This window comes from Rattus norvegicus, chromosome 2 (assembly GCF_021556685.1).
Source record: "Rattus norvegicus strain SHRSP/BbbUtx chromosome 2, alternate assembly SHRSP_T2T, whole genome shotgun sequence".
NCBI classification, from domain to species: domain Eukaryota; kingdom Metazoa; phylum Chordata; class Mammalia; order Rodentia; family Muridae; genus Rattus; species Rattus norvegicus.
Window position 1 is genome coordinate 170,455,198 of NC_141535.1, and position 22,612 is coordinate 170,477,809.

Here is a 22,612-nt window from a genome sequence, read left to right on the forward strand (position 1 = left end):
AAGATGGTGAACATAAGAACTTAACCCAAGTAACAATCCTCCATAAAGCCTCACTCAAGTGATGTGACTGATACATTTGGCATAAAATTAGTATCTACACTACCTTCTGTCATTCAGATATAATCTAGAAAGAAAACACCTGATAGTAAAAGCCAAGTTTGAGTAACATTAAAACTGTTTTCTGAGTCCAGAGGCCATTAACATTCCAGTTTATCAATACTAAACATCAGCAGGGTTTTATTACTGTGAAGAGAGACCATGATCATAACTTTTATAAAAGAAAATATTTAACTTGGGCTGGTCCTTTGTGTTCAGAGATTTACTCCCTTTTTGCCATGGTGGGAAGCATGGCAGCAGGACATGATGCTGGGGAAGGAGCCGACAGTTCTACATCTGGAGCAGCAGACAGCAAAAGGAGAGAGTGACACTAGGCCAGACTTGAGTTTCTGAAACCCCCAAACCCACCTCAAGTGGCACACTTCCTTCAACAAGGCCTTGCCTATGCCAGCAAGGCCACCCCTCCCAATAGTGTCACTTTCTGTGAGCCCATTGGGCCACTTTTGTTCAAACCACCACATTCCTCTCTCTGGCCTCCATAGGCTTGTAGCCATACATAATGCATTGGTGCTTCAATCCAACTTCGAAAGTCTCCATCGTCTATCAGTCTCAACCCCTGTTAAAAATTCCAAAGTCTGAAGTCTCTTCTGAGACTCATGGCATGCTCTCAAGTGTAATTTTCTATAAAATCAGAATGAAAAAGCAGATCACATACCTCCAACACATAGTATCACATGATATACATTACTGTTCCGGAAGAGGGGAAAAGAGAGCACAGTGAGGAAATATGGTACTGAAACAAGACTGAAAGCCAGCTGGGCAAACTCCAAACTCTGCATCTCTATGCCTGATGTCAGTCACTTTTCAGATCTCCATCTCCTTTCAGCTTTGTTGACTGCAGCACAGTTCTCCCTCCTGAGCTGGTGCCACTCCCTGTTATAAGCTTTCCTTGGCAGGCATCCATGACTCTGGTATCTCCATCATCTTGGGATCTCTGATCTTAACCTTCTCAGCTTCATACATCTCTGCACAACCATTCAGTAACAACCGGGAACCATGCATGACCTCAGTGGCTTTCCTTAGTTGCGGAGGAAGATCCTATACCACTTGCTTATATCCTTGACTTTAAAGCCAGAACCATGTGACTGAAGCTGCCAAGTTGTGCTGCTTGCTAGGGCAGGAATATGGCCTCCTTCTTCAGATACATTGTCACCAGTTTGTTTTACCATGGTGTTTCCCTTCACTGTCTAAACTTGGCTATCCTAGAACTTCATCTGTAGACCAGGCTGGCCTCCAACTCAAGAGATCCACCTGCTCCTCTCTCCAGAGTGCTGGGATCAAAGCTATGAGCCACCATGTCTGATTCCAGGCTTTTCTTCTTTAATTCCTTTGTACAAGTTGGAAGCTGAGCTGGGTAGGGGTCTTGCTCTGCAGTCACCACTTTCTTTATTCCAATTAGCTAATTCCAATTTCCTTAATCTGTTTACTATTCATAATGCTCTTGCTCTCCTCAAACTGTACATTTTTATTATTCCTTTCTCAGCTTGTTTTTTTCATTTTAGATCTACATAAGACTAGCCATCAATAGCCATATAACACCCTCAATACCAAGCTGTCTTGAAATCTCCTCTGCCAAAGCTGTTAGTCCATATCTCTTCAATTTAGTCTCAGATGGATTTTTTTGGACAAGGGCAGAAAGCAGCCACATTCTTCACCAAAGTATCACAAGAATGGTCTCTAGACCACATACTAATAATCTTTTTTCTCTGAAACTTCTTGAGCCAGGACCCTACAGTTCAGACCACCCTCAACATCATTGTCTTCCATGCTCCTACCACTATGTCCCATGAAGCCCTGCTTAAAACATTCAACTGCTTTTCTAACTCAAAGTTCCAAAGTCCACATTCCTCCAAACAAAAGCACAGTTAGGCCTATCACAGCAATTCTCCAGTCTCTGGTACTAACTTCTATCTTAGTTGAGTTTCATTGCTGTGAAGAGACACCATAACCCCAACAACTTTTATAAAGGAAAAGATTTAGTTGGGGCTGGCCTACAGGTTCAGAGCACACATAGACATGATGCTGGAGATGAAGCTGAGATTTCTACATCTGAATCAGCAGCTAGCAGCAGAAGAGAGTGACAGGGGGCCAAGTTTGAGCTTCTGAATCCCACAGTCCACTTCCAACCACACACTTCCTCCAACAAGGCCACACCTACTCCAACTAGACCACACCTCCCTCTAGTGGGCCATATTCACTCAAACAACTACAAGGCCTACTAAAGGCAGCCTGTGTAATTTCTTGAGTCAAAATGAATGATGTGATATCAGGCTCTGCCTGTGCTCCTGAAAATTACTTATTTGCAAGCATGAAGCCTCTGTCCTCTTTTATCCTTAGGCTGTGGTTCCTGAACTCATACCTGGAGGGTACATGGTGCTGACCCTGTCTGCCACAGACTTAGAAAGCAGTGGAAATATTTCTTACAGGATCCTTTCCCCTCCTGAGGGATTTGCCATTGACCCCAGGAATGGTGAGTTACACTGGCTGTAGTGCATCGCAGGTTATGGTATGTAAGCACGGAATCAGCAGCTTTGAATACTCCCCACACAGCCCTTTGCCCCCCGCTATTCCCTGCACTTACAGACACTGCTTTCTCACTTATCAAAGTAGAAAATGGCAGTAGTACATCTTCAACATTTCAGTGGCCACACAGCAAAGGGTGTTGGTTAAATGCTGCTCAAGAAGTGCAGTCACTCTTCCCAGTATATTAATGCCCAAGTTCACATGTCCAAGTAACAGAGTTTAGTTGTTCTGTGACTCAACAAGCATCAAAATAATGTCAAAAAAGATCCTCTCATTTCTCAGGATTTCCCATGATTAGGGTGTGGAAACTGGTTTACTCAGCTCAGTGCAGAAAAAAAAAAGTAATAGTACCATACAGTCAACTAAGAGAAGAATAATCAAAAGGGGGGAAACACTTCAGTTTCCATTTCTACCACAGAAAAGCCATTGCAGAGTTCTGCTTTATATAGTATCCTCCAGGCCCTATGTATTTTTGTCAGAGAGGACAACTGCAGTGTGCAATGTACCCAAACAAGCAACTGCTCACTCAAACACTTAGGCGAGTTAAAGGAACAATGATAGTAAATAAACATTGAATGCTGAACTTAATAAAGAGGGGTAATGAGCTGCACAGTGTCCTGATGGGACACACTCTAGAAAACAAGAGGGCACTGTCATCACACCACCTCTACCCATCACAGCATCGTTTTCAAGAGAGAGGTGAGTTTACAATTAATGATAGAATTATCTGAAAGATGACTTTCGGTCTGAAGCATTGGAAGGAGGCTCACTGGGTGCTTGTAATGAGAGAAATAAGAAACGCTGTACATCTTGTAGGTACCCGCCTTAAGGTACAAGCATATCAGGAGCTTCTCTGTTCTCTGTATCTTTGTCGTCCAATCTCCTCATCTCATAGGATGTCAGATATTGGCAACTCCTGTCCTATATCAGCCAATAACAGTGTGTGGAATACAGGCCCCTGAGCACTTAAGTCTTAGCAGCACTTTTCCCTGGTAGGTGTGGTATGGAAACATTGCCTCAGAGTGTTGATTAGAATGTTTTAAATTAGTCAGTGAAGTTCATGGTGTGGCTGTAATTGAAATGTGATAGTTAAACCTCACCAGTGGTTCAGCATTTATTTTTAGTGACCACACTTAAAACACTTTAATAGTAAGGCCATTGTATACACACTTGTAAAAGACACATATTCCCATGCTTGCTACAAGAAGAGATATCTGATGTGTTTTATCATTAAGGAAAAAGACACCACTTGTTGAATTACCTCACGAGCATATCTCTATACGCTCTACATTCTCATTTTCACTGCTTTCTTTTGGATAGAATGATTTCTAGAGTAAAACTTTGCCTCGTGTATGGGGTCAGGGAGTGCTTGGCACATACACTCTACCACTAGAATGCTTGAATAATCAAGCCATTTAATTTTTGTTTGAGAGAGAAATGTAGCAGCGACAACCTCAAGCAGCACATGTAAATGGAAACTGTGAGGATTATTTCTGAAACTTTTGTATAAATATAATAATTTTGAAATCTAGTTGGACTTCTCGTTGGCTGTAACTTAAAACATCCAGCAAAGGGCAAAGCACATTTGCATATTCAGTAAGCATTTGCTAGCTAAACCCGTCATGAGTATTTAGTTCACAACATTGACAGATTGTCTTATTTTTCAGGCACCATATTTACTACTGATTCTCTATCACTTCCGGAAAAAATACCAATACTTCGGTTTCTTGTTGAAGCCAGTGATGGTGGAATTCCCTCCCTGAGGGCTCTGACATCAGTGGAGATAGAAATACAAGATGTGAACAACTATGCCCCTGAGTTTACAGTGGGGTCCTATAATCTTAGCTTGAGTGAAGATGCCCCCATTGGAAGCACACTCATGACGTTTTCAACTATTGACCATGACTACTCTTTTGAAAACACACACACTGAGTATTCTATCATCAGTGGCAACTTACATAACTACTTCCACATCGAAACCAGCCTCCTCGGTTCAGAAAGTCCCCACCAGAAGAGTGGTGCTCTTGTGTTGCTTCATGCTCTGGACAGAGAAGCTAGTGCCAGCCACCGGCTTGTCATTCTTGCCTCTGACCATGGTTGCCCTCCACTGACTTCCACAAGTGTCGTAGTAATAGAAGTTCTTGATATCAACGATAACGCACCCACCTTCAGCAGTCGGCAGTACCACACCCATGTCAAGGAAAGCACCCCGGTAGGGAGTCACATCACCATGGTGTCGGCAGATGACCGTGACACGGGTTCACATGCACAGATCATCTATGGCATAATCTCTGGAAATGAAAAGGAACATTTTTACTTAGAAGACAGGACCGGGGTTCTTTATTTGGTAAAACCTCTGGATTACGAGGAAACAACGGCATTCACTTTAACCATCCAGGCTGCAGATGAAGAGGAGAAACATGTCTCTTTCGCTGCTGTGCATATCAGTGTGCTGGATGACAATGACCATACACCTCAGTTTCTGTCCTCCACCTTGGCCTGTGTCATTCCTGAAAACCTGCCTGTGCTCTCCACCATATGTTCCGTGCATGCGCTAGATTTTGATGCCGGGCCTTATGGAGAAGTGACTTACTCTATTTTGTCACCCTGCCTTGTCACACATGGGATGCATCCTTATCAGGGTCTCTTTGTCATCGATCCTTTGACAGGGGACATTCACACTGAGCAAGTGCTTGACTACGAAAGTGTTAGCGAGTACTGCTTCCTGGTTCAGGCCAGAGACAGGGGCGGTGCTTCAGCTTCCCTGGAGGTTTGGGTGGAAGTCGAAGGCATAGATGAGTTTGAGCCCATTTTTACCCAAGATCAATATTTTTTCAGTCTCCCTGAGAAGGGTCAAGGACAACAGCTGATTGGCAGAGTAGAGGCCTCAGATGCAGATGCTGGTGTGGATGGAGTGGTTCTTTACTCCCTTAGAACACCATCCACTGTCTTCTCCGTAAACAAAACCAATGGCAACATTTACTTGGTCAGAGCTCCTCTCCTAATAAGCAGTCAGTTCAACAAAGAAGACACTCTGGAAGTGAAAATAATTGCTCACAGCCCCAAGCCCGGCTCCAAGTCCACATCCTGCAGTGTGTTTGTGAACGTCTCTTTGCCAGCTGAAGGACGGCACCATAGAACGGTCTTGGTTCACAGTTTCTCCATCAGTCTTGTGGTCTCCTTGTTAGTATTCCTCTCACTGGTCTGCACTCTAATTGTACTGATTTTAAGGCATAAGCAAAAAGACCCACTACACAGCTATGAGGAGAAGAAGACCCCAGCATCACCAGAGGCTGATTCCAGACTGACTGGGGCTACAAGCGAGCTCAAGGCTGGACAGGAGACTGCAGAGTACAGGGGTTTGACAGGGCCTGGGGAAGTCATGCCTGCCGAATGGTTGAACTTAATGAGTGTCATGGAGAAGGACATCATCCACATATTCAGGCACCCAAACTGCAGTGGCCACTGCTCTGTGGATGGTGAAACTGCTGAGGATAAAGAAATCCAAAGGATAAATGAGAATCCTTATAGGAAGGACTCAGATTCTGCCCTGAGTGACGGGAGTTCCAGGGTGCCAGACTCGGGCATCCCTAGGGACTCTGACCAGCTTTCTTGCCTGTCAGAAGAGACAGATGTGATGACTGGGTCTGAGGTAATAGAAGCTAGCCACATGTTTGATGGAGGAGTTGGAGAGGAAGGCTGTGACACAATCTATGTTCAAAATAACACCTCATCCCCGAGAAGGGAGGCAACAGCAGGGGTCATGGCTGAAAGCAGAAAAGAGTCCTTCATGTTAGGCAATCAGGAAGGAAGGTATTCAGCTCCTTCCACTCAGACGACCTCTGATGATGATGTCAGAGGCAGCCATGCCTGGGATTACTTCCTCAGTTGGGAACCCAAGTTCCAGCATCTTGCCTCGGTGTTTAATGATATTGCCAGACTAAAGGATGAACATTCGCAGGTGCCTGGCATTCCAAAAGACACAACTTTTGTTTTCCCACCCCCTTTGATAACAGCAGTAGCACAGCCTGGGATTAAGGCAGTTCCCCCACGAATGCCAGCCGTCACCCTGAGCCAGGTTCTTCAGAAATTCCCCCGGTCTCCCCTTCCTTACCATGGCGGGTCTCTACCAGAAGCCATGACTCCCAACTTTTCTCCGTCTCTTTCTCTACTGACAATGCAGACTCCTGCCAGGTCACCAGTGTTACCAGACGGAGAATCTATAGGAACACGCATACATGCCACATGCTATGACGTAAAAGCTGAAGCTGAAGTTCAAGTATAGAATGACTGTGGTGCCTACTCCCTGCTCGCCCACCTCTCAGCTCAGATGTGAAAAGACGCAAGTCCAGAAGGATGGATTTGTTCTTCCCCAATAGCAGATCTCATGTAGTCAGCAGTATTTTGTTTTTAACTTGCCCGTTTCAGTTTCTCAAAACTTCCAGCCTTAATGAGAAGCTGTTTCCTTTTCTAGATTTTTTAGGTTACTCTCAGGACTTGTGTGTGTGGACATTAACTAGTATGTTTTGTCATTCCTGTTCCTTTGATGTTTAAAGTTCATGATTTGAATAATCATCAAAAACCATGACTGGAATTTTTCATAATGCTGTGCTAATATAGCCAAATACACCTTCTTGATTGAATGAAGCAGAAAGCGTGTTCTTGATGTAAGGCTGAGACAGACAGGAGAACGCTTAGACAGCTAAGCATGTTTCTAACATGTTACTGCTGCCTTCTGTACAAATGACGACCCCTCTGGTGCTCTGTCCAGATAAAAAAAAGTTTCAAAGATTAATTTATAGAAATCTCTTCATTTTATTTTCTTCTAGGTATTGTAACTTTGGGTATGAGATAATTTATCTACTCAATGTCCATTTTTTTAAAGTTTGTGTAGATAAAATTATGTTACTAGCTAATTATAAATTTCATAGAGTATTTTAGCAGTATATTTTTAAATGAAGTTTTTCTTTTTATATATATATATATATGAAATTTTCTACTATTAAAGTTAAGGGTGGGTGTCAGAAGTCTCCTTACTGTTCCCCTGCATTCTGTCCTTGCTTCACATTGTTTCACAATGAGGTGTGAACAATTCTCTTTACACAGTTCCTGTTTCAGAAGCACGGTCATGGTGCTCACACGAAGTGTTGCAGCCCTCTCTCTGCTGAACCAACAGATACTTTACAGCATCAAGAGGATGGCTGTATCCTAAAGATGGTGATCGACAAGTCATCCTCCAGGCATGGAGGCAGCACGGAGACCTCAGCCAGGATTTAGGATCACCTTCTAGGAATTCCACTGTGAAATATCTAAGACATCCGGGTATTTTTGTCAGTAGATGAGACAGGCTTCTGCTATGTAATGAGCTCTTTTAATGTCCCCTATGTATCCCACCTGTGGAATTACATGAAATAATTTCTCTTTGCTTAAAAACATTGCAGGTACAATTTGATATCAAGTTTAGTAGGTCAATAATTTGATGGCTTCCTATACTGACAGAGTATATGACTATATCCTCTTGTTGATTCAAATTGAGAGCATGTGTCTAAGCTCCCATTCATAAGTAGTAAGTGTGATGGCCATGAAGGATTTTGGATACGCTTTAATTCTAGGGGAAGTCATGTACATGAGGGTCATTCTGATATTGCAGCACTGATTCACGTCTCTTGTCATCTTCAGGGCATCTGAAGAAGAAAGTTAATGACTTTTGTAAGAGGAAAAGTGCATAATTATTTCACTGTGCCAATATGAGTGTTGTCTCTCAGCTGTTCTCAACACAGAGCATTGATCAGAGGGAGACAGGCCTTTGTGTTTTCGTTCTCTAATTCCATACTTTGTAGCAGGATTATTTGTGTTAGCCACAAAGACCTTGTTTTGAGATGGGTTCTTCATTTAGGCTTTTAAAAGGGGAATTGTATATCTCACTCCTTCCTAAGTCGTTTGTCTTTGATTTATTACTGATCATGATTCTGTGGGCTTTTTCTCTGCTAGTTCATAAGCAACAGAAGACAAGACACATTTAGAGCTCCTTACCAATATTTAGCAGATCTTTAATTGATGACTTTATTAATACCATTCCCAGCACTGTAGCATCATCAAATAACTGCCACAAGTCGAGTGGAGGGCAAGATGTGAACACGCTGGTTAAGTGCTCATAATAAATCACGTGTCAGCCCTTTAAACCAGAGTGCTTTTTCCTAAGTAAACAATATAATTTCAACTGTCTTCCTTCAAGTTGAATATTAAGCCGCCTCATCTGTTCCGTGTTACTTTGCTGATCTCTACACCAGCTTTGGCACTCGGGAGGGGGTACAGAACTTGTTAGTGGAAAATCATATTAAGCCCCAAATTCATAAGCTATAAAATAAAAGACAGTTGTCTCTTGTGGAATTTTTGGCTGCCTGAAATTCTGGACTCTCTTGTTGGCAGCCTTAAAAATCCTGGTGTAAATCAATGCCAAATGGATGTCAAAATTCTGCGTCCCAGTAGTAATCATTGGATCAGCTTCCAAAACAGATTCCTAGGCAAATATAGGGGGAAATGCTGTATCTTTAGGGAATTGCTCATTTCACTGTTTTTAAAAATATTGAAATGTGTTATCCACTACTGGCAGCTCTCATGTTTGCATGTTGAGCCCAAGTTAGATATCCAGCTGGGGCAGGATTTATTTTTCCACACCTTTATCCTTGACATTCTCCATACGTTTCTCTAGAAGTTACAGGGGTGAAAATTAACGATTAGCTCATAGCCTGTGGCACTGCTGCTTTGGTTTTATTTTGACATTGTGCACGCACCTTAACTCTAAGCTAGAGAGAGCAAGTTCTGACTAAGGATCCAAGATGACTAGCTGTTTCAAAGGAATAAAATGCAGCAGGGAATATGGCCAAGGGAGATTTCCAGATAAGCTTAGTGAAGGTATCTTCACAGTATATTTTACTTGATCCTAGGAGCTTCGAGCAGGTTGTGTGTGCAGAGAGGGATGGAATGGAAAAATCCTTCTGCCAGAGGAATTCTGGGATGGTTGCAGTTGGAGAAGCTTTGCTTAGGACCTAAACCAGGTGTCCCAGCGGCTTCTGCTCATGTTAGACATGGAGGGAGGGAAGAAGGACGGGGAGTAAAGCACTGGGAAATGAAGAACAGAGGGAAAGCTTCAGTGTGGAAGGAACTAGAGGACATAAGCAGATAGATGCAGGGAAACAAGGGCATGAACTTATGAAAAACAGTGCTGATGTATAAAGGGTTTACTGAGTCATATTTCCTTCACAAGGCCACCTTCTGAGGAACGTCTTTCTCTTCTCCTTCTTATGATTTATCAAATTATAAACCAATGCTAAATTAAAATGTACTGAAATGCATTTTATGTGAAATCTCTCGTGTGTTTTCTTTTTGCAACCTTCTCTCACACACAAACACAGCGTGGGTGGATTAGAAAAAGAAAGGGTAGGACGATTATGATTAGGTTGCTTCCCTCTGCATGAGTTTGTCCTTAGAAGGCCACAGAACTGAGTAGTAGACTTTATACACACAGCCAAGGAAAAGGAGTTGCTTGATTTGCATCATCAATTATTACATTTGCACAATTTTCAAGGTGCAGGGTAAAACAAAGGGCAGAGCCAATTGTCCTCAAAAATTCAATCTTTTGAACTCTAGTGATATGAATCATTGTGATTCTGTGTAAGTGAAAGGAAAGTGTCAATTAGAAACAGAATCATGGCAATCTAGAAAGATCCATGATTCAATGGCTAGAGTATAAAACTATACATTTCTCCTATAAACTTAGCACTTGACTATTTGATGTCAGTTAGCACATCCTACTGTCTCCATCTACATAGCCTTACTCATTCAACGCGACACGAAACTAAGCTAAAACTCTGACGTGAATAATAACAAAGGGGAAAGGCATGCCAAACAGGCCAGACACACAATTGCATCTCTTGAATGAGAAGGAATTATTTTGTTGAGAAAACTAAATAAATGTGTCTCATTGTTAGATAGCCCCCGGGGTAAAGGCCTGGGCTCCACTTGTGCTCCGAAGCACAGATGGTTTTTTAGAATGTGTGAATGGGTGTGCATCCTAAAACCCAGTAGGTGAGAATTCGTACTTAGCTCCGTGCTTTTGGCCAATTGCGGGTCTGAGAGAAGGATGTACAAATGCCCTCTTATTACTATAAGAAAAGCCCAAACCTATAATGTCCTTCCAAGACAGAATTTTATCTTTCTCTGTCTTCCACACAATGTACACATACACTTTCTGAATTTTAGGTATATTTAGAAACAAGTTATAAACAAAATTTTAAAGCATATTCCTTGTGACAGCACACTGACAGAGCCAAGTACGTTGGCTTAATTTATTTTTGATCCTGTAATGAACCATCGCTATGCATGGCAAGCAGAGAGGAATTTTATCAGCATGAGAGAACATGGTTTGGCAGAAATGCTTAGTTAGAATGTGCACATCAAAATTTACTCACATCTAAGGAAAAAGAAAACTTCAGAGACTTTCTGAGAGATAGTCTATTTATAAATTTTGTATGGATAATATTTTATACAGACATAGATTAGTTAGTAATCTTTTTAAAAGATCACGGTATGGAGCCAGAGAGGCATCTCAGAGCCCTCTTGCCAAGGACCTGGGTCCTGTCCTCACTCTCACTGCCTCAACAGTGTCTCTACCTCCGGTTCCAAGGAGTCTGCTGCCATTTTCTATGCTCTGTGGACACTGCATGCCCACAGAGTACACACGCACATGCAGGCAAAACATAATATATCCTTTTAAAGTAAATCAGTTGTGTTTTCAACAATCAGGGCAGGCAGTAATATATGAAATCATTTACCCTCGTGGTAGAAATGAAACCATGAATCTAGCAGGAAGAATGAATGAGTGAAGGTTAAAGTGAAACCATACGACCTAGAGTAAAACAAAGGGAAGAACTTGATCTTTGATACAGAAAAGAGGGTAGAGTGGTGGATGTGGCATCAAGACGAAAGTTGTTAGGGGTGATATTTGAGAAGCGCTTTGCAGATTTACTGGGCATGTATAGTATACAAGCCAGGGGTTGGAGAGACAGGCTTCCGTACTGCAGCGAAGGTGACAGGCTCGCAAAACTTTATTTCATTAAGGAAGATGGCAAAAACATGTTCCCTTAGTGTGGAGAGATATAAAGAAAGACGGAGATTGACAAGGTCAGGGGGCTGCACACAATGGGTCTTCAGATTGTCCACTCAGGAGAGGATAGAGATGACACCATCGGAAAGGAAGTCAATGAGCCATGCAAAGGCACATGCCCCTGTCAGCAGGGGGACAGGAGCTGAAGCAGGAGACACCTGGAGTGTCAGAGAAACTAGTCAGGTTCTAGAGTGGGAGAGAGAAGTATAAGAAATAAGCTTGCAGAGGTTTCTAATTGTGTAGGGCCTCACGGGCTTTGCTTAGAAATTTCAGATTTTGTTTCAAGTAGGACAGAAAGTCACTAGTGGATTCTGCATAGACGCACCACATCATTTGGCTTAAACTTTTAAATGGTAACTAGACACTTGCTGACATTCCAAGGTAGGGACCAAGGGGAGGTAAGTACAGTCACAGAATCGTCCCTTGCAGAGATCTCAGTGAGCGACAGTTGTACTACAGGTCATAACTTCTTGACAATAGCTCGGTTGCAGGAGCGTAGAAATTTAGGCATGAACGTGTAAGTAAGGAAAACATTCAAAGATGTGAAGAAACTTGAGGGCCATCAAAATATGGACGGGCTTAAAGCCTTAACATTAGATAATTAATGAGACCTTTCAGAAACAAACATAAAGAGAAGAAAGAAGACATCCCTATATTAACCTTAGCATCAATGACCAAAAATCATAGAATAAAGAGGGCTTGGCAACTAATTCTCTGATAACAGCATCTGTGTGGTAAGAGGAAAAGATGACAGTGAAGTGGGGAAAAAATCAGTGGGATACAGTAGAGTAAAGGCAAGACAGCAGAATTAACCTTGATCTTTAATCTTCCCATCACAAGATCATCTGGAATATTGAAAATGTGGTCTTGGGGGTAACACCTACCAAAAGGAAAGGTATTCTTACAAACTGTAAAACACAGAGGAATAGGCAAGCCCACATTCCTTGTGTAGCCGTGGCAAGCAAAGGAGAGTTGTCCAATTTGTTTGAACAGAAAATACATCCAAAGCTCTGAGCGGAACCCCTTCCATGTGTGACCAAGTAGGAAGGTCAAGATACGATGGGATTGTGCTCCTCTGCCCATGCACCGGAGCCTCCCTGTGAAAGAACACAAACCCAGTGCTTAATGTGTAGAGGAGACAGAATTCCAGCAGGTATAAAGAGCAAAACGTGAGAAAGACCTGAAGAAGGACTTACACGGTACTGCTTATAAACCTTAGCAGATGCAGAAGAGGCTCTGATGCCATGCTCTGGGACTGTGGTGCTTACTGGAGGACACTTATCACTCTAGTGAGTCCTCAAACATAAGAAGACCTTCCCAAACAAGCGTGAGCAAGAGAAAATGCTTCCACAGCAGGAAGTAATCTAAAACACTGAGCAACAAATAACAGACTGCAAAACTAAGTCTGAAAAAAAGCTTTAACTTAATATTTCAAATATAAATATAAAGGAAATTAAAAATCACAAAACTGATAAAGGCTGCTTGTTAATTAAAAAAATGTATAGAGATGGGATAGCTACCCATCTATTAGAAGGATGGATATTAGAAAATAAGGAAGGATATTAGAAAAAAACAAATAAAACTAAAATACAAAAATTTAGGAGACTAAAGTAGAAGGGACAAAAGCTGCTAGAATCAGTGAGATAAGAAACAAATGAAAAGGAAAGAAAAGAAACAAAATCTACCAGCTGTAGCTGACGTCATGATCAGAGAGGCTTAGGAACCAGAGAGGGAAAATGGTGGAACACACAGTTAGTTAGAGGGCTGAGGGAAAATGGTGGAACACACATACAAATGGAATTCATGAAGAGAAAAAAAAGTGGAACAGAACAAGTACAGAATCGTAATTGAATAAAATTTTCCATACAAAGCCCAAACTACGAATCTCATATTGGAAGGGTATTCCATGTAAAAATCAGCCAAAACCTTAAGTTAATAACAAGCTATATTCTAAAAATCTGAACTTGGAAGGGAATATAAAGAACAGCAGATAAAGCTGCCTAGTCATGTGCCAGATCAAGAAATGCTGCTTCATTGCGTTTCAGCATCCGCGGTTCCGGGCACATGACTCTGTGTAGGATACTCTGTGTAGATACCGAAGGTAATATAAGCCAACTATTTGTACTCTGCCTCTGTCTCTGTCTCTCTGTTTCTCTCCCACACACACAGACACTGTGTTAAGTAAAATTTTTATGGCCAATCTTAAAGAATAAAGCATGAAGTTATTTAAGGACCAAAGTTGAGTTCATCATCGAGCCCTAACTTTTTCTAAGTCACTCGTTCTGTTTTTTTATTTTTAATTTCTTATTTTATTTTATGTTTTGACTGATAAAATGTTACTTTTATTTTAACAGACCCGAGTTAAGTGTGAGACAATGAAACAAATACAACAGAATATATACAGCATGTCAAAGAGGCAGGCTTTAAAACCATGCTATAGAAAAGAGAAGACTGGGAGGACTCCTGATTTAACAGAAGCTTTGGATACTCATTAATTCATATGCAAATCCAGCATTCTCCAAAGGATTTGGCCAAGATTTTGTTTTTCATTTCCTGACTTTTAAAGTAGATAGATTTGCTTACAATACAGGTGATTTTAAAAGCACTGAAAATTTAGTACAAACCGTGGAATTTAATCCAGCAGAGTGATAAAGGTACCTGCAATAAAACTGACCACCCAAGGTAATGGTGGACAGCAAGGCTGGAATCCTCATCTTGCAAGCAGGAAGAGGGGGGACTGCAAAGTGGGGTTTGTGGGTAGCCTTAGCTTCTACTCACTACTTAGTTCATAAAGTAAGAGCCCTTTACAGATAACCCACACCTTTTAATTTTCTACTATGTAATAGGATTATAAGGCCACTATATTCCTTTGGGAAAAACCTTTTAATAATTTTAATATCACTTACTCATTCTTTTGAAGTGTAAAAAGTCTTAACCGTCTTACAATTACAGATCATTTCTAAATACACCATTGCTACTACATTAAAATTATTTATACTATTTATATCTACTATCCAGAGAAATTTACTAATACATGCTGCAGTAGACATCAGTCTGACATGCTTATTAATTAATCCCATAGGTATAATTATAGGTCATGATAAGGGTCTATTCTGCATCATTAAATCAGGAACGCTGCGTTTACAGAACAAGTAAACACACGTAATACAGTCAGACACACAAGGATCATGCTAGCTCTTCAACCAGAAGTCACACCTCAGACATGAATTCTCATTGTGTGAACAGAAGTCAGATCCAAATCTTCATCACAAGGTGCTAGTGGAAATTGTCCGACACCATCCAATGTAGATTCCCCAAGCCAATGGCCAGCAGATGAGACAGTAACAAAGAAGGAAGGAAAATCTTCAGAAAGTCTGCTGAGAAAATACCCACTTTTAACGCTTGTGGTTCTCATGCTGATTGTAGCTGTGCTTCATGTGTTTAAAAAGGAACTTCTTGGGAATATTTTCTGGCCGACTTGACCAATCCCATGTCCAATCTGAGTTTTTCTTCCAGATACTTTCAACTTCTTCTCTGGATATAATCCTCCTCACACAGAGTGCCGTTTTTCTTGCCAAAGCTGTGGGTGTCTGTTTCAGCTCTGTGGGTATCCTGTGGTGTCTGGGAGTGAGGTGGGCTGTCACAGTGAAAACTCTTGGAGCTGCTTTATCCAGATTCATGCTGGGCATCCAACAGTATTTTTTTCTGTGTCACAATTAATAAGGACAGAGGCTGGAATGCTGCTCCCATCCCCACTGCTGAATTGCAGTTCTACCCAGGAGCCCTGCAGGCCCTGCTCTATGACATGGTGGCTTAGCCAAGGAACCAGAGCCCAACTGTGACAGGCCTGGGAGGTGGTTACCAAGATATAGCAGGGCAGCCTGTGCTCCAGCTCTGAGGCCAGGCGGCATGGGACTCCTGTTTTTATTTAAAACTTCAACCCATTCTTTCTAATTTAAAATAACATTTTTTGCTCATAGACAATATCTATGAGGCAATTATCACATTCTATTCTCATAATCTCTTTGTTTCTGCCTCCATTTTTACAGTTGTCATTTACCAGGATAGGTTTTAAGTATATGTTAGTCTATAACATTTACATCCATCAACAGATCAACAATTTAACATCTTTAATGTCCTAGGGGTGAATCTATGGTACTTCTTGGGGTCCTTTAGACACTAAATTCAAGCAACTGCAGCCTTAGAAGCTAAGGAGAATGTCTGTTCATTTTGAGAAGACAATAATTAGTCTTAAGGGCACAGCAAGGAGGAGGGCATCTGCATCTGGCAAAAATAAACAAATAAACAAATAAACAAACCAAACCAAAGCAAACTAAACCAGCAAAATAGTCCCTCAGAGAGAGAAACATAAGCCAGGGAAGGTAAGCTCTCATCAACTATACAGTGGAGGTTTGAATACATTGAAATAAATAATTTTCAGTTCAATATATATATATATATATATATATATATATATATATATGTAATGTGTGTGTGTGGGGGGTATGTATATATTCATCCATCTATCTCACTGCATATATTTTATGTTTTATATGATCATATATATGCATGTATGCATATGAACATACATATGCATATGTATGGGGTTATGTATATATTCATGCATCTCAATGCATGTTTTATATGATCATATATATGTATGCATATATATTCATATGAACATATATTGTATGTGAGGGGTATGTGTATATTTATCCCTCTATCTCACTGAATATGTTTTAGGTTTCCCCAGGTACAATCCAAGTAAATGGCCTAGACTGACCAGAAACTCAAACCTAAACTGGTTTTCAACTCCGATACTACTAGCTTTGTCTCCCAGGAGCTGGAGTTAAAGGTATGCACCACCACAGCCCACTAAAGATGACATATTTAAGTACAATGACATGACTGGCATCTTACCACTTGTCAGGAAAGTTCATTCATAACACTGAATATTTTAAATATTATATAGACTTCATTCCAAAATTACTAGTTATTTGAGAAAGAGATCATAAACCAAAGCAAAACTATAATAAAAATGGACACACAAAGAATCTATATGTTGACATTTTTTTAAATAGAATTTTAGTTACTTGCTAGAGTGGAGAACTTTAGAAAAAACTGAAGGACATTTTTTTAAAGCTCAAAAGGAAAATTTGAAGATAAAAGCATACTGCCACTTCACACCTAAGACATATGAGAGACACAGAATAACAGGTACTGGGTGGTATGAAGCTGGGGATCTCACATAATGCTTGCGGAATATAAGGTGGTTCTGGCTATGTGGGGGCTGTCTAAGGGGTCCTTGGAAAGTTACCTAGTGTTAACCAGTAACTGAGAAATTCTAGACTAGACATATATTTGAGAGAAATACAAGTTAACTTCACACAAAGCTTAACTCTAAATATTCAGAGTGAGGTATTTCATAATAATCAAGAGTAGAAAAAATGTTAACTGATAGTTGAACCAAATACATTATATACATAAAACAACTATTACTAAGAAGAAAAGAGTTCAGTACTTAAACATTATAACACAAACAATTCTGACAACCTTATGCTAACTGACAGAATTGGCATTGTGTGATTTTGCAAATGTGTAATATCCATAATGAGCAAACATGCAGAGACAGATGGTACCTTAGAGGGATCTGGGCTGGAAGAATTGTGGGATTTTGGAAAGTAAGCGGTAATCAGCATATAATTTCTGTTTGGTGGTGAAAACATCCTAACATGTCTTGAAGTCATGGTTACGTGACTCTGTGAATACACCAAAACCATTGAATTGCATACTTCCGGTGGACGGATGGATGATGAGGTGTGTTGCTTACATCTCAATAAAGCCATTGAAATAAATTATATGCAATTAACAACTCTCCAAATCTCCTTTAATTGGATTAATTATAAAGTTAATTAGAATATACATCAGAAGATGTATCAAGGAAATCTATGCACTCAAACATGGCCATTGCTTGGAACTGCGGGAAAGAGTGATTAGCTGGAAAGGTCTAACGTTCCTGCATAGAAGGAACCGAAGTGCTGAAAAGAATGAAGACAAGAGGTCAGAGGCAAAGCACGGAAAGGAGAAAGCCAGGACCTTCACTCGCCGACATCCGGCCATCACAGCAGGGCTACAAGTTAGACTACAGCTCAGGTATGCTGTAGAGAGCTCTACAACCACATTGGAAAATTGTCAAGGATATTCAGCTAGGAATGGCACATTCTCAAGATGCCGATGGCACATGAATCCAACACTGAGTGAAAGAACATGTGACCATTCAGGAGAAGGTTCTTACAATGTGGAGTTGTGGGAACTGGATAGGCATATGGGAAAAAGGTTAAGCTAATTTATTTTTCACACTGTTCTCCAGGATGAGATATAGAAATGAATACAATACACTTCAAGAAAACCTAAGTGGAGTTTTTTTGACAGCTTCTCTATAGTGCCCAGGCTGTCATCAAACTCACAACCCTCTTCCTGGGATCATTGAAATACTCATGCTCAGATTATTTTCAGATTGCCATATGATAGGAAATATGATAACTTTGTGATCTTAAACAAATAATAGCTATAATTTATTGAGTGCTCATTCTGTGCCAAATATTGTTACAAGTTTAGTATGTAGTATGCTTTCTTTAAGTTCCGAAGTAACCCTAAGAAGAGAAACTATCATAGTTTAACTTTGTCAGTGAGGAACCCATACCATAGAGAGATGATAGTTAGGATATAGAATCTCGGTCAGCCATATAACTGGAAGCTCTTCTAACCTCTTCTTAGTATTGACTTAAACTGAGAATTCCTTACCAAAAGTACTATCCTTCCTTAATGACAAATTTATATAGCTCCGTTGCAATGTTCCTCAGGGAACTAGGGAAATGGTTTAGTGTATGAGAATCTTTGCTACATAAGCACAAAGATCTTATTTGGATCCCTCTGATACACGTATAAAAAGACAAGCATAGCTGCATGCACCTGTATCCGCACTGAGAGGCAGGAAGATCCCTGAGGCTTGCTGATTAGCCAACTTAGGGAAAAGACCAGCAAGCGACAGGGTTAGCAAGAGGCCATGTCTCAGGGGGAAAGAAAGGCAGAGAGCTTTTGGAAGAGGATATTTATGTTTTTCCCTTGTCTTTATACATGAGCACAAGAGAGTATACATATTCATATACACACATATGCACTGTAGCACACCACACAGAAACACACATGCATGAACATACACACAAACACACACATATATGGCATGAGCACACATGGACACATGCACACATGAATAAACACATTTTCTAAGATATATTTTTTTCATCAAATGGTCTGGCAATGGACAGATACTTTTCCTTATTTCAGAATCTGTTTTAATTCAAAACTGAAGGATCATTCTGACATATAAATATAATGTCTCTGATTTTAAACTTGTTCTGTATATAAAGAACCCTATCTTCAAAATGCATAACTGCTGACACCATGGACAAGATTTCTCTGAGGGTACCTAATGAATTTCTTCAAAGTCTGTGACAGAGAAACATCAGCAAGAAGTAAAATACATCAAGCAAAAAATAAAAAATGAAAATTGCACAGTCCAGTTTGAAAAGACAGAGACTTCCATGAAAATTACAGTAATGCTGGCTTTCTGTTTCTTTGGTGCTGAAGGGGGAACCCAAGGCCCTGCTCATGATAGGAAGGTTCTGTCATTGAGCTACAGACTTGGCTCTCACACAGACACCTTATCCTACAATGGCCAATACTATCATGAACTATGTACTCCAGAGAAATAATCCTAGGCTATCAACCCAGAAATGAACAATGAAACTCACAGAAGTGTGCACAACTGAAGCTTAGGCTTTTTCTGGTCCAGGAGGAAGACACTGGTCCTACATGGAGCACAGTGCTAGTTATTCTCCTGGGTATCCTGATTTATTCCATTTCTAGGTACTTACTCCAGAGAAATTTCCTGTATTCATAGAGTTGACATGCTTGATGATACCTGTTGCATTATGGTACCAAAACTAAAACCTGGATTTCATATCCTTCAAAAAGAATAGTGCTTAAAAATTGTATGATATATTCATAAAGGCTATAACTAAAATGAATGAGCTAGAACATACTATATCAACATAAATATCTTTAAAACACTGTAGAGTAACATAGAGCACACAAGTATCATAAGTATAAGGTTTAGACCATGAAAACAATGATATATATGTTCCCCTGAAGGCCTACATGTAGTTATTTATCCAGGTAATGCCTGGGAAGACTAGACAAATTCCAAGAGTTCTGACTGTTGGGACAAGAGGAATGTAGGATCTCCAAATGTGATTTTAATGTGTCACACTTTGACAAATGGGCTGAAAATCTGAGGCTTCAAAAAGGTGGATGCTGGTGGCATTTTAAAATTAAAGCTATATAGTTACAGGTGACACAAAAGAGGATTTTCTTTGAAAAGCTTAGCTTACTTCCAAGAGAAAGGATTTCTCTTCTGAAAGAGTCATTTCCTTATCCAGAGTGTGGTGAGGAACATCAGCGATGGACATGCTGACGTTCAAGGGCTGTGGAGAACATACAAGCAGTGTGCTTTCCTCAGCAGCTTCTGCAGAGGGTTTTTCTTTCCCTTTTTTATAAAGAATAGCAGGAAGGCAATAACAGTGGTCTCATGGCTCTGCATGATCAGAGAACCACAGAACCAGAGAGCTGCTGGCCTCTTAAAACACTCATTTCTATTTAAGCAAAGAGCCCCTTATTTCTGTGATGGATGTGATATGGCACTTTCTGATTGGCAAGTGACCCAAAGAAAGCCCACAGGGGCCGATCATGTCAATCACAGTCCAACTTTGTAATTAAGGGTAGTCATGCTTGTGGCCTTAATTGCTGCCTTGGAAGCTGTGTCCTTGATTTCCTTGCCCATCTACATTTTTACTAGCCTACATAAAAATAAAAAAGATGGGATGTGTCGTCAGGGCAACACCAATGTGTGGGCTTTGTGTGATCTGAGAAGTGACAGAATGTTGGTTCAATAATTTTGTTGCCACAAATCTCCCAGGAAAAAGTGGATTTGTTTGTGTTTGCAGGTAACAGTAACTGAGGATTTGTCCTGCTGGCTAAAGGTCGCTACATCTGGATTCATCAACATGATACTTTAAGTGTCTAGCTCTTTGACATACCTTTCCATCTGTAGATTGCCATCCCAGCACAATCGGGCTGACTTTATTTCTGGAGTAATAGAAAATGCAGAAGCATGGATAACACAGTTCTGTCTGCTGGAGGCTATTAGAAACTTCAAGGTGATGTTCCCAGGAGTTGTGAAGGGCAAATGCAGTATTAGTGTCGTGTTAGTGTTGCTCTCTGTCCCTTCCTTAAAGCTAGAAAGATTCTTAGCAGACACTGTTTAATTGGAGCATAAGGATGCCTTTATGGAGAGGTGACTGAACAGGAAAGTGATGATCCTCCTTATGGCTAGCAAGCACAATTTGTTCAAGGACCAGCCAGCAATCAGTGTTTGGCAAGCAGTGGGTTCCCAGTGTACTCATGGATCTTCCAAAAGTGTAATCATGTCCTGATGACTACGTTGCGATGCCCAAGGAAGAGCTCATCATACAGATCATTTCTACAGTTCAGCATGCCAGCCTGTGTGCAGATAGTTCATTCTACTCACTAACGAGTCTTTGCTCTTCAAGGACCAGCAAATTCCATCTCTATCACGTAATATGCCCATGAACATACCAAATGTTCCAACGTGCAACTCTGAACAAAACAGTGGTGGACCTCCTGGTTGATAGTGATTTGCAGAATGGGTGTGGCTTTGTAAGAGGCAGAGAGAAATTGGTTCTCATGATTTCTGCTTCATTTCAAGATGGTCATGTTTCCTTTCATGGTTTTACACATGAAAGAAGACAAAATAAGGTAGAGAGCAGTTAAGGAAGTCATCTGATGTCAACCTCAGCCTCTATACACAGACCCATGGATGTGTATATACAACACACAAAAAGACAAATATTTCATATCTACAATAGCCACTCATCTATGGATTAAGTGCTGGAAACATAGCTAGTATAACAGAGAAGCTACCTTAAAAATTGTATTACATTAATAATGCTGACAAATTATTTTTCCTGAAAATCAACAATCATTAAAATGTGAATTAACAATCATATATTAATAGATACCGTTTTCATTATGAGATGACAAGTTAACTTCATTTCATTTAAGGACTTTCATTTTCTTAATAGAATAGATTACTATTTTACAATTTAAAAATAATTACAAGGGATGATGATACCAACATATAGATATTTTGCAGATGAAAGACAGCATAATAAAAGAACACAAAACTGGATCCAGACTTACTTAGAAGCCGTAATTTGGTCTCATTTATGACCTGACTTGAATTCCAAGTTTCTTCCCAATAAGACTGTGCCATTAATAAGGCCTGTCTTGTAAGTTACACATCCATATGCAATGCTTAGAGTAGAGCATTTCACAATGTAGGGGCTCTGCACATGTTAACTCTTGTCCTCTTTAATGAGACATTTAACCTCAAGTTCAGAAGTACAGGCAGCTGAAATTCTGCACAAATGAGACAACCTACATATGATTTCTTTCTTTCAAAGGATTCAAATCATTTTAAAAGCAAGCAATTGAGGTTGAAGGGAGTTTGATGTTTATTAAGGTCAAGTGGCTTCCTATTGAAAGGGTCTGTGTTAGTCAGACTCAAGAGCTTGTCGATGGAATTGACCCACATCTGGTTGAAAACAAGCCTCCAATAAAAGCCTTCACCTAGAAACCTCAGCACATTGCTTGCCTTTCTTTCAA

General features: G+C 40.4%; 1 protein-coding gene and 1 pseudogene across 2 annotated transcripts in view; one reads left to right on the forward strand and one right to left on the reverse strand.

Annotated features, from left to right (window-relative positions):
• Dchs2 (dachsous cadherin-related 2) overlaps positions 1-10,000 on the forward strand; it is a 213,656-nt gene extending 203,656 nt beyond the window's left edge. The window contains exons 19-21 of one of the 2 annotated variants that reach the window (XM_087623215.1): positions 2,455-2,587; positions 4,308-6,292; positions 7,747-9,995. In XM_087623215.1, the coding sequence (XP_087479341.1) occupies positions 2,455-2,587; positions 4,308-6,292; positions 7,747-7,917 (2,289 nt within the window). In that variant the 3' untranslated portion in view covers positions 7,918-9,995. 2 annotated transcript variants of the gene reach the window in all.
• Positions 10,001-14,226: 4,226 nt separating this feature from the next.
• The window catches only part of LOC147996316 (BCL2/adenovirus E1B 19 kDa protein-interacting protein 3 pseudogene), a 54,366-nt pseudogene continuing 45,980 nt past the window's right edge, over positions 14,227-22,612 (reverse strand).